General features: G+C 38.4%; 1 protein-coding gene across 2 annotated transcripts in view; it reads right to left on the reverse strand.

Moving 5' to 3' along the window:
- LOC132380096 (septin-9-like) overlaps window positions 1-12,060 on the reverse strand; it is a 307,781-nt gene that overhangs the window by 254,159 nt on the left and 41,562 nt on the right. The window contains exon 2 of one of the 2 annotated variants that reach the window (XM_059948653.1): window positions 1,308-1,364. The exons of the other annotated variant lie outside the window; for it this stretch is intronic. Within the exon in view, the coding sequence (XP_059804636.1) occupies window positions 1,308-1,364 (57 nt within the window). The remainder of the gene's footprint in view (window positions 1-1,307; window positions 1,365-12,060) is intronic. 2 annotated transcript variants of the gene reach the window in all.

Genomic DNA, 12,060 nt, shown 5'->3' on the forward strand with positions numbered 1-12,060 from the left:
ATGCATAATTGTCAACCAAAAATCAACTAGGGAATCCAATCAACACAAACAAAATGCTGGAGGAATTCAGCAGGTCTGGCAGCACTTACGGAGAAGAGTAAACATTACATGCTTCAGCCCAGGCCCAGGCCCTTGATCAGGACTGGGGTGGGGGGGGAAGATGAGATATCAGAGCAAGAAGATGGAGGAGGGGAGAAGTACAAGGTGGTAGGTGATAGGTGAAACCAGGAGAGGGGGAGTGGTGAAGTAAAGAGCTGGGAATTGATTGGTGAAAGAGATAAAGGGCTGGAGAAGGGGGTATCTGATAGGAGAGGGTAAAAGACAATGGAAGAATGTGAAGGGGGAGACACACCAGAAGGAGGTAATGGGCAGGTAAGAAGATAAAGTGAGAGAGGAAAATGGGAATGGAGGAAAAAGGTGAAGAGGATGTGGGGCAATTACCAAAAGTTTGAGAAATTGATGTTCATGCCATCAGGTTGGAGGCTACCCAGACAGAATATCAGGTGTTGCTCTTCCAACCTTCCAATGGTCCATAGGAGTCCAATGGTCACTTGCTCCAGGTGCAGATTCTTGGCCAGAAACACTAATTGTCCATTTCCATTTGCTGATACTGCCTGGCCCACCGAGTTCTTCCAGCAGTTTGCTAATTGTTCCAAATTACAATGTCTGCAATCTCTTGTGTTGTCAAATAGCATACATGCTTTTAGGTAAGCTACAGACAATAAAGTGCAAAAGTCTTTGGTACACTGCTTTGTTTTTAAAGTATGGTTGCAGATGGCATATCCTCCAGAAAGCCCTGATCTCAACATCATTGAGACCACCTGGGATTACCTGGACAGACATAAGCCAGTAAAACAGCTAAAGTCTGCAGAAGAACTGTGGCGAGCTCTCCAAGATGCTTGGAACAACCTAGCAGCTGATTTTTGGATTAAACAGCACCATAGTATACCCAAGAGAATTTGTGCAATATTAAAGGCAAAGGATAATCACACCAAATATTGATTTTTTTACTCTTTACAGCTCTTTATATTTTTGTTTTTGATGTTTATAAAATTTTCATCTCATTTTTTTTTTGCAAGCTTCTTTGTCTTGCAGATTTTTAAAACATGTGCCTATTACTTCTGCACAGCGATGGAGAAAGGAACATACTAGTGGGATTAGGCAAGGATGGATAAATGGAAGCTTAATACGAAAGACAAGCATTGGCTGAATTGCTATTGCCACGCAGTATATTCCATGCAATTTTATATAAACTTCGATAAGTTTTTTTTTCTCCATATAACATTATAACAATCCAGGTTACTTACCTGGATTGGTGACATCAGCAGTTCTTCTCAGTCTTCCACTACTAGTCCTTCTGAGTCCTAACAATAAAACACATGATCAAAATGTCAATTAATCCATCTCCCCAACATTATTCACCTCCTATCCTCCCCGATTTATCAAATATTATTTATCTATTAATAGCAAAAAAGTCCCAATGATCTGAGCATGTTAAAAAATCTAAATCATTGCCAATGTATTTACAATGATGCAGGAATGCCATATTGAAAGTATTCAAACTGGTTTAACCATCAAAAAGGTTAGAAATATCTCACCAGGATTCCTCAACTCAAACTTAGGATATGCAGAATTTTATAAATTGATGTTGACAGCAAAAGAGGAATGTACTTCTCATAAACTCCCCTTTCAAAGTGACAAACATTGGCCAAGTCATTTGATGAATTTAAGTAGAGGTTGACAGGTTCTTGATTAGTAAAGGCAAAGATTACAAGGAGAAGGCTGAAGAATGGGGTTGAGAGGGATAATAAATCAGCCATAATGGAATGATGGAGCAGACATGATGGACCAATTAATCAAAGGGTCTAATTTTGCTCCAATGCTTTAGATGGCTGCAAAGAAAGGAACATGAAACTATCCATTGCTTCAACTCTGCTACTGCTGGATTTTAACAAAAAATATAGAAACAGTTTACTTTCTATTATAAAAGGAGTTCAAAAGATACAAAATGACCTACTTAAATACAAACATCTGTTTTATGAAGATAATCAGTAACATGGACATCCACAATCCTCCATGAAAGCGGGCACAAGGAATTACAATTAGTCACAATCAAAGTTAATTGAGTATCAAGGTTAAAATTTCAGAACAGTTCTTTCAACCAGGATCCAAGACTAATCAAGGCAAGGTCGTAGAACTTAAAGTGCAAACAATGTTCTACAGGAAGCAATGAGACTAGAATGTGTAAAGGTCTTGTAGACTGAGTTACATTTGAACTGAATTGTTCTAGGGTTTACTTCCAATGCTCTACGAATCACTTGCGATTTACTGGTTAAATTCTTCATTCCTTGGCTGGAGAGATGGCATGAATGGGGAAGATTTAGATTGCGAGGGCAGTATCCATGTCCTGAGGCTGGTGGAAAGATCGAGATCAAAGTTTTCCATCCAAAGCAGAGAACATAAATGTGGTTGAGAGAAAAATCAAACTCATTAAAATGCAAAACTAAGAGAAAGCAAAAATCCCATGAAGAAAAAAGAATTAACAAATTACATGAATTTTACAAAAATCAAGACATGTTGGACAGAGCTGTTAGTCAGTTCTCTGAGGTAAGCATGCATTGCCTCATGGTCTGAGTGTTTTAGCTGTCGTGTAACGACCAAGGTAATTGTTATAAAACCCCATCAAATCTTAAAATCAGAGCCATGTCAAATGTTACTAAGTTTACTATTGCATGGACCAAATTTCTGCTCAGATTAGACATTTATCTGCCACAATAAAGGTATGTTGGCTTGATGCTCCACATCCAAGTGAGTTAATGCACACTCCACACAATAACAAAGACACAGAGCATTGAACATAGAAGAGTACAGCACGGGAAGAAGCCCTTCAACCCACGATGTCTGTGCCAAATAGAATGCCAAATTAAAGATAAAAACAGAAGATCGGCATCATTCGTACATTGAAATATTGAAACATAGGGTGAAATGTGTTTGTGTCAATGACCAATACGGTCTGAGGATTGGCTGGGGGCAGCCTGCAAGTGCAGCCATGTTTCCAGCATCAAAACTAACCTCTTCCTCCAGCACATTGTCCACACACCACATTCCCTGCGATTTATATGCTTATCCAAAGACACGGGAATGCTTACACTACCACCTCTGGCCACACATTAAAAGCTCCTGGGACACAGCAAGAAATTATTCTACTTGTGAAAGAGTTAAGAATCTGAGGATAAAGAAGGGGGTTACCAAAGGAACTAGGAGTGACATGAGGGAAAATTGTTCATGTGATGAGTGGGCATTAACTGCGATCCGCTCTCTGAAAGGTTGGAAGAAGCAGATTCAATTGTTAAGGAAGTGAGATGATATTTGAGGGAGGAGGAAGTATGTAAACTGCAAAGCCAAGGGGAAATAGTTGAGAATGGAACTAGCCAGCATATCCTTCCTTTGCTCCAAAGATTTTAAATCACTTATGAGCAGGGCCGTTGATAATTGGACAAAAAAAATTGAGAAAAATAATGCAGTTTTGCATGGGCTAGTTCCAGCACATCCTCCACAAACCTTACATGGCTGCTTCTGAAATAGTCATTAGCTGTTCCTGAAATTTCTACCATATTTTGGGAGCCTCATGGGATTATCAGTAAAAGAGTAAAATGCATTTGAAATACTGAGGAAGATAGTACCATCTTGCTGTCCTTATGCAAAGATCTAAATTCTAATTTCTGCAAGACATTTTTTGAAATGGTTGTAGCTGAAATTTCATGGAAATAGTTAAAAAGGTATAAAAAAAGAAATGATTGTTTAACTGAGTAACAATTCGTGTATTTAAATGAAATAGAGAACAAATTAGAACACCACAAGATATCTTTACAGTACTATAAAACCATGCTTGGTTCCTAATAGTTACCAACAGGGGAATTCAACCTAGTGTATGTTGCCATGTTCTTTTGATTGACTGTAATTTAACAAAATCAGCACAGACACTTTGTGCAGATAATGGACTACCTTCATACAATGCTTTTGGCGATTGTATCCTCCAAATTTTCATTTTCATTGCAACATTCAGGGACGATTGTCGATACCTTCAAATATTTCAAAGTTCTCAATTCGCTGAAGTAGCGAAATCATTTCATTTTCACTCGCGGCCATTTCTGCCATCACTAATTCAGAATACTTTAAGCAACAGTGAGCTAAACAGTTCTGAATTGTCTTACTGTTTATTCCTACCAACTGCCAGCAATGAAAATCGCTGCTTTTTGAACACAAACACTCACAACTTATGCTGTTTAAAAACAGTTCGCTCTAAGCATTGTGTGGTATCAAATGGCCACACAACTGCACTCGACTATTGCTAATTAGAAACTCTTTGGCAACAGTCTCCTGTCCCAACTAAGTAGTATAGTGTTCCAAATCAACAAAGGGAATACTGACTAAGATGCACCATCAATAACTCACTCTGAGACATAAAGGCGAGATATTGGTTTTTATTGACTGGAAGAAGGAACAAGCAGTAGTTGACCACCATACTACATCCTGGAGACTGAGAGGCCGGGCTCAGGCCTTGATCGCCTTTATACAGGGGTCTGTGGGAGGAGCCACAGGAGCAGTCAGCAGGGGGCATGTCCAGACAGGTATATGTAGTTCACCACAGGCTATTTTCTCATTTAATTTTTGTTCTTTAAGAGTTGCCGCAAACAAGCGGCCGATGACCTAATTAACCGGAATACACTGCACATGAAAGAAGAAAGCTGAACTGACTGCCAGGTTCATATATCTTGGTAAACTGCCTGCTCCAACATATGCTTCAGTTGCTACTATTCTAACAGAGCAGCAGCAAACTTCCAGAGATCCTTTTCATCCACAAGTTTTTGACAAATGGCTTATGGCAAAACAAGAAGTGAGAGCAGAGAGGAGGAAGGTATTTTATTTTAGGGAGAAATAATTTTTTTTCTGTAGGAACCATCACAGCATCCATTGTTTGAATCAAGTTTAACAAATACAAGAGGTTAAGAAAACATTGGTCTCAACTAGGTATCTGATGTCTGGAGCTACAATCTAAGTTCAATGTCTATCTGCCAACAACTGTAGTCAGAAACAGACCCACTGACTGACTAAAACACCAAGCCTTCAGTCCCTCTTCCAAAATCCCACATCGGGACAACAGTTTTAACCATTATACTAGCATTTCAATTTAAAGAAAACATTAAACTATTTAGCTAAGAAGTAGAAAAAAAACATGTTGGCAAAGTCAAACCCTGACAAGCAATTTCACTGGATGGAATTGGCAGAGAAGTTGGAAAAATATATTTCATGTTTGAAAATTCTTAGTGAAGTCCATGTGGATTACAATTATTTAATCTGCCACTGAATGGAGACCACAGAATTCAAAGAGAATATATTTTAAACCAAAACTAAGATCTTTTATCTAATAAATCTCTTCTGTGTGAAAACGTGGCAGGAACATGGTTGAATCATTCTGTGACTCACAGTTCAGTTGAACAAGCTTTCTTCAAAGGAACACACTTCAAAAGGCATAAGGAAGGTCACATGCAAGACTTCTAAAAATTTATTTTGTTAAAATTCAGTTAGAGCTTTTTCAAGAAAAATTCCTTTGTCCCATGTTCAGACAAGTCAAATTTTTGAATTTAAAGCCTTCATTTGTCTTTATGTTACAACCACAAGGCAGCTACACATTATGATCCCAGTTACTAATGCCATGGTTCATGTGGTCATAGCTCTTTCCCCAGAGGCCTCCATTTCCACACTTCAGAGTAGGCATCAAATGAACTACAGCTATCGTCAGTGCAGCTTATGGTGCAGATTTTTCTCCACATTTTGACTTTACTATAAAATCAGTTATAATTAGTCTTTTGGAAAATGGAAGCAGGAGGGGAGAAATTAAAAACAGAAGATCTCCTGGAGCAGATTATAAAAGATTGCATTGTAGGCTTTTAAAGAAATATATACCAGGTGAACCATTAGGGGATAAGATACCTTCAATGGCAGTATGGAGAAATTCTTACTCTACTATTTCAAGATTTTACTCATGGGTGCTTAAGGAAACAATTAGAAAACTTGGCATTCAAGAATCACAGCTGCATTTAAAAAGGTGCAACTTCCCTCCCCAAGCATCCTTCATAATATTTGCATCATATATAGATGTTTAAAAAAAAAAGTAAACCTTCAGCACACATAATTTCAGGTGTCTTACACTGCTATTCCAAGAAGCCCTATAACTCTGGCAGGAAAGAGACATAGATAAATATTTAAACCTCAATTTGCTTTGACTTTCAGATGGGATGTCATTCAGTTTAAATTTTAACTTTATCGAACCCTTATTTTGTCATTTTGTTTGTGCCACACAAGCCTCTATGATCACCTGCTTTTCCTTCAAGTCCAATTGTTATAAAATTAAAACCTGAGCTCGCCTTGGCCAATCTGAAACTGACCTCACCAAGTACATTTCCCATCCCCTTCCATCATCAATGTACCAAAGATCTGTTTGAAGCACTTAACTGAAAATAAATTCAACTAAGTACAAATAAAGAAAAACCCAAAAATGTCATAGTGTGAGAAATTGTAATCAATTACACCCTATTGATACAAACCACTTCAAGATTCTTGGCTTCAAAATAGCCCAGTGAAAGTATGTCACTAAATTCACTGTTATTCATCTAGTGTCAGGCAGAAGTGTTTGCAAATAGAAGCGTACCACATATAAATAATACACATAGAGGTTTGTGTTCTTAAATTGAAGGAAATCTTATCAAATTGGATAGTACTGAGCCAGACCAACATAGCACAAACTGATCCAGTTCAACCTCAATATGTTTGATTAGAGTGTTAACATATAGCCTGGACTTTAGGATTTGAGTCAAGTGAACAAGGAAAGAGTAGTAATGTATGGTTTTTTCATCATTTCAAAGTACTCCTTCCACACTCCCTTTTATTTCTTATCTTGCACATACTTGATTGCTTTTAGTCAATAGGATTTACTTGTATCACCCTCCTAGCAGTACCAATGCTTGTGTCAATAATAATATAGCCTGCTTCAAGGTTATAAATCCATGACACATGGACCCTGCTAGATATGATCAAGCTTCCCTAATATTGTTAAAATCAGAAGTCAAATAATTCTTACAAATTTTGCCATTCTCTTCTCATTTTTTGTAAAAATTTAACTTACTTCTGTGCTTTTCTTGACATTTTCTGCAATATTGAGGAAATAATGTTACCATAGTGACATATGTGTCTTGTCAAACTAGCAAACAATTTTCAGCTTGTAGAATGTGTAAAAGAGAACACATTCGTTACCCAGGGAAGATCTGTACCACCAACCATCCAACCACAAAAATTTACCTAGTTTTCTTATCGATTACTGCAGCATTAGCTTGTAATTTAAAAAAAATGTACAAGTTAATGGTCAGTGCAAAAAGATCTGTCGGCAGTTGAGTGCAGAAACAGGGATGGAAGGAAATTGTACTGGGCAAGGAACTGGAGCAATACAAGACAAAAATGCTTTGGTTACAGGGATGCTGAGGATGATTGCGGAGATGGGAAAAAAATTGCAGAGACCCAGATACACCAGTGAAAGAGCTAGCTAGGAAAATTGGGAGGAAGCAGTAGAAATGATAGTGAAGGAATGTCAAGATAAATCAACGGCACCCCTGTCTCATTCTTCACTGCTTCCAGCTTCAAGAGTCACAATATTTGATAGAAGATTGACCATCAATCTTGGTTAAATTCATGTGCTGCAATCTAAGGTTGACAATTGATCAAATCAAGATAAACCAATGACCCTGGCTAGAAAACTTCTTTAAAGAGTTGATCCGGATGGTTTGTGCATCCAATAGCAGAAAATAAAGCCTGTGGGCCTTTATCCTCTGTCACAATTTTTATGTAAAAAGAGAGAAAATGAAAAATAAAATAACAGGCAACCAATGAATAGCTTTCTTCTGATCTACTTTTGATTCAGCAGTTGGTTCCTGAGAATGTTTTATAATTTTAATGTAAAGCGTAAACAAGAAGATACCCACCAAGTCAGTTACATCTAGAATACAGGCATTGCAGGCAAAATTCTTTCCATTATGTCCAAGAGTATCTGCCTCTCTAAACAAAATAATCATAATGTTAAATGTAGCAAACTCTCATGGGCTCTCATTCAGGCTTCAGTAAATCCATGGACTAATGAGGATGTAAAATAAAGCTGATCAGCTTTTTCTTAGATATAAATCATGCTACTGGTCTGGCACAGAAGAGTTAGTAAAATAAATTCCTTTTCTCTAGGCCAAAGAACACCCCAATGGCAGTATTTTTAACATGAATCTCAGCTGATAAAATAAACTGGGATTGTTGCTTAAAATCTATTGCAAGAGAACAGCAAAAAACTGCTTGGGAAATTTCATTATGCTTCAGAATAATTTTATAACCAATAGACCAGACACAGAGTTTCATATTAAAAGCAAAAAAAAACTAAAAACAGTAGAAGATTGTGTGATATTTATGACTGTTTAAAGTAAGAGTTTAGAATAGGATGTTTAAAATAACATGGCATTTTCACACACTCTAAACTGTGGTATTGGAAAGGGAAGTTCCAGAGTTGGCAAAATATTACCTCAGGATAGTTTTCTTGGATTAGATATTTCTGAAATACTGCAGTGAATTGTATACCTATTTTCTTCCACTTTCAACCACTGAAGGAATATGCATCAATAATGACACCATCCACATCATTACAAATTCCCAAATACATTACAACGGAGTAGGAATGGCTGATAATAGACTCTTTATTTTTGGCTGGTTAACAGGGGCACAAATATTGGCCAGGATTCCAAGTTTTCAAAATAGCTCCATGGGATTTTATACAGCCTTGACGGTAGTTTCAATCCTCTTGAGTGAGACTTGAGCCCACAGCCTACAGACTGGGATGTTAACTGGCAACTGAATCATGACCAACACCCAGCGCTATCAGAAACTTTAAACAGTTTTCTTCACCATAGTGACTTACATTTCTTCACCATAGTGACTTACATTTCTTCATGAATGCAATATTTTCCCCCTCTGGAGAACTAATGGAGGAATTGGTTTCTAGCTGCTGGTAATAAACACCATTGAGCATTTTGGTTATCATTTGCACCAGACCTTCATTTTCCGTTTCACTAGCCAGTAGCCAGCATTCTTTTACACATTTGACAATAACAACCAAATATAAATTTCTCCACCATTTTACTTAAAAAATCCTTCAGTAAATGACAAACTAATTGTACTAAATCAATGGTTCCCAAACTTTTTTTTGGGATACCCCCCCCCCCTCCCACCCCCGGCTCCCAGCCCACACCTACAGTGCCCTCCTTACCTTTCCTGGCCATTACATAAAAGGTAAGAATTTTGATTTATGATGCACAGTGTAACTGCAAATTTAAATCAATATTTGCAAATGTTATTCAAATCTGTTTAAAGTTACAAATAAAGTTATTTCTTTAAACACAGTTTTAGGGAGTAGGGAACTCTGGATAGAGATGTGCCTTTGATGTATGGCAGCTGCATTCTACCTCATAGGTTGAACGGACATCATGGGTCCTCATCCACTTCCTAAATCTCTCACATCCACTCTAAGTGGCACAAGCCGGAACACCACTTCAGCTGGCAGGCTAAACGACGTGAGGGGGTGATGTTAACACGGCATCACTGAGCGAAGGACCTCATTGACAAAGTCACTAGCCAGAGCGGTAGAGTTCCCCGAAGAACTACAACGGCCACGTGTTCAAGATCAGGACGAGCCACCAAGTTGGAGGATATTGTCCATGGTTTGGCCTGGAGAGTGATGAGTGCTACCAGGCCTCGCTAGCCCAAGACACATGCAAGCACCCCTACGACCCATGGGCAGGTTGTGAGATCCAAGCTGAACCAAAACACAATTTTCATCAGCAAGTTTAGAGCATGTATTTGTAGTCCTAATATTTACTACTTCTTTGCTTTTTCACCTTTCCCGAGATGGATGGGCTTGGTGCAGTGCTTATGAGTTTCACAACATCAGGCTGAATGTCATTCAGGAGCCTCAGATCCCTGTGTTCAGAAATTTGCAGACTGTATCATTGATTTGAAAGAAGCTGGGCGACTGCAGTGAAACTGTACTCCATTAAATATGACATTGGAAAGGGAATAAACAACATTTTGACCTATTTCCTGCATTGGGCATCCTTTTTAGAATGGAGATTAAGAGGAATTTCTTTAGCCAGAGAGTGGTGAATCTATGGAATTCATTGCCACAGGCAGCTGTGGAGGCCAAAATGTTTATGCATATTTAGGGCAGAGGTTGATAGATTCTTGACTGGTCAGGGCATGAAGGGATATGGGGAGAATGCAGGAGATTGGGGCCGAGAGGAAAATTGAAACAGCCATGATAAAATGGCAAAGCAGACTCGATAGGCCAAATGGCCTAATTTTGCTCCTATATCTTATGGTCTTCTGAGATTTCTTTCTACTACCAAAAATCTTTATGATTTTTTTTGAACCTCGGCTTCAGCTCAAAGTCATTTTATAGCAAGATCAGTTCTTCCCCAATCCTTCTTGTTAATTCCTCATCACAAGTGTTCAAGAATGGATTTATTGCCCAATCTGGAATTTGGATTGAGAGAAGCTCCTGAAATCACTCTGACATGTCTTCATGCAGTTCATCCAGGTGCGCTCAGTATACTTGAAGATCATATCCAGTATTCTTTCTTTCCCTTCTGACTCAAAGAGGTTTGGAAATTGGAAAATGTTGCAACAGCCAATGTTACACTTAAATAATGTTAACTTGGACAGAAGAAGAAATACTCTAAAGGCAGGGTAATGCAACTGTAGCTGACAAGAGAATTCAAAGCTAATATAAAAGCCAAAGAGAGGGCATATACTCGAGCAAAAAGTAAAAGATTGGGAAGCAAAAAAAGGTAACTAAATATTCATAAAGAAGGAAAAGAAGGAATATGGAGGTTACCTAACCAATAATATTAAAGAGGATACCAAAAGTTTCTTCAGATATGTAAAAGAGAAGTGAGAACATATATTGGACCCCTAGAGATGTAGTAATGGGATGATAAGGAAATTCCAGATGAACTGCATAAGTATTTTGCATTAGTCTTCACTGTGGAAGACACAAGCATATGCTGAAAGTTCGAGAGTGTCAGGAAGCAGAAGTGAGTGAAGTTGCCATTACTAGGGAGAAGGGGCAGTAAAAATTGATAGGTTTGAAGGTAGATAAATTACCTGGACCAGAAGGTCTACACCCCATGGTTCTGAAAGAGTGGCTGAAGAGATTGTGGAGGCTTTAGTAATGATCTTTCAATAATCAATGGACTCCAGCATGGTTTGGGAGGACAGGAAAATTGCAAATGGCACTCCACTCTTCAAGAAGGGAGGCAGAAGAAAGGAAATTATAGGCCAGTTAGTCTGACCTCAGCGGATGGGAGGATATTGGAGTAGATTGTTAAGGCTATGGCTTCAGGGTACTTGGAAGCATATAATAAAATAGGCTGAAGTCAGCATGGTTTCCTCAAGGGAAAATTTTGCCTGAGAAGTGTGTTGGAATTCGTTCAAGAAACAACAATCGGCGGCATTGTGTACTTGGATTTTCAGAAAGCCTTTGATAAGGTGCCATACATGAGACTGCTTAACAAGTATTATAGGAAAGACATTAACATGAATAGAGCATTGTCTGACTGATAGGAGGAAAAGAATGGAAATAAAGAGAGCATATCTGGTTGGCTGGTGGTGACTAGTGTCATTCCACTGGGGTCTGTTTTGGGTCCGATTCTTTTTACCTTATGCCAATGATTTGGGTGACGGAATTGATGGCTTTGTGAAGCTTACAGCCAATACAAAGATAGGTGAAGGGGTAGGTAGTTTTGAGACAGCAGGAAGGCTACAGAAGGAATTAGATAGATTATGAGGTTGGGCAAGGAAGTGGGAGATAGAACCTCGTGTCGGGAAGTGTATGGTCATGCATTTTGGTAGAGAAAGAGTCTATTTTCTAAATAAACGACAACATTCAAAAATCTTTGATGCAAAGAGACTTGAGAG

Source organism: Hypanus sabinus, chromosome 23, assembly GCF_030144855.1.
Source record: "Hypanus sabinus isolate sHypSab1 chromosome 23, sHypSab1.hap1, whole genome shotgun sequence".
Lineage (NCBI taxonomy): Eukaryota > Metazoa > Chordata > Chondrichthyes > Myliobatiformes > Dasyatidae > Hypanus > Hypanus sabinus.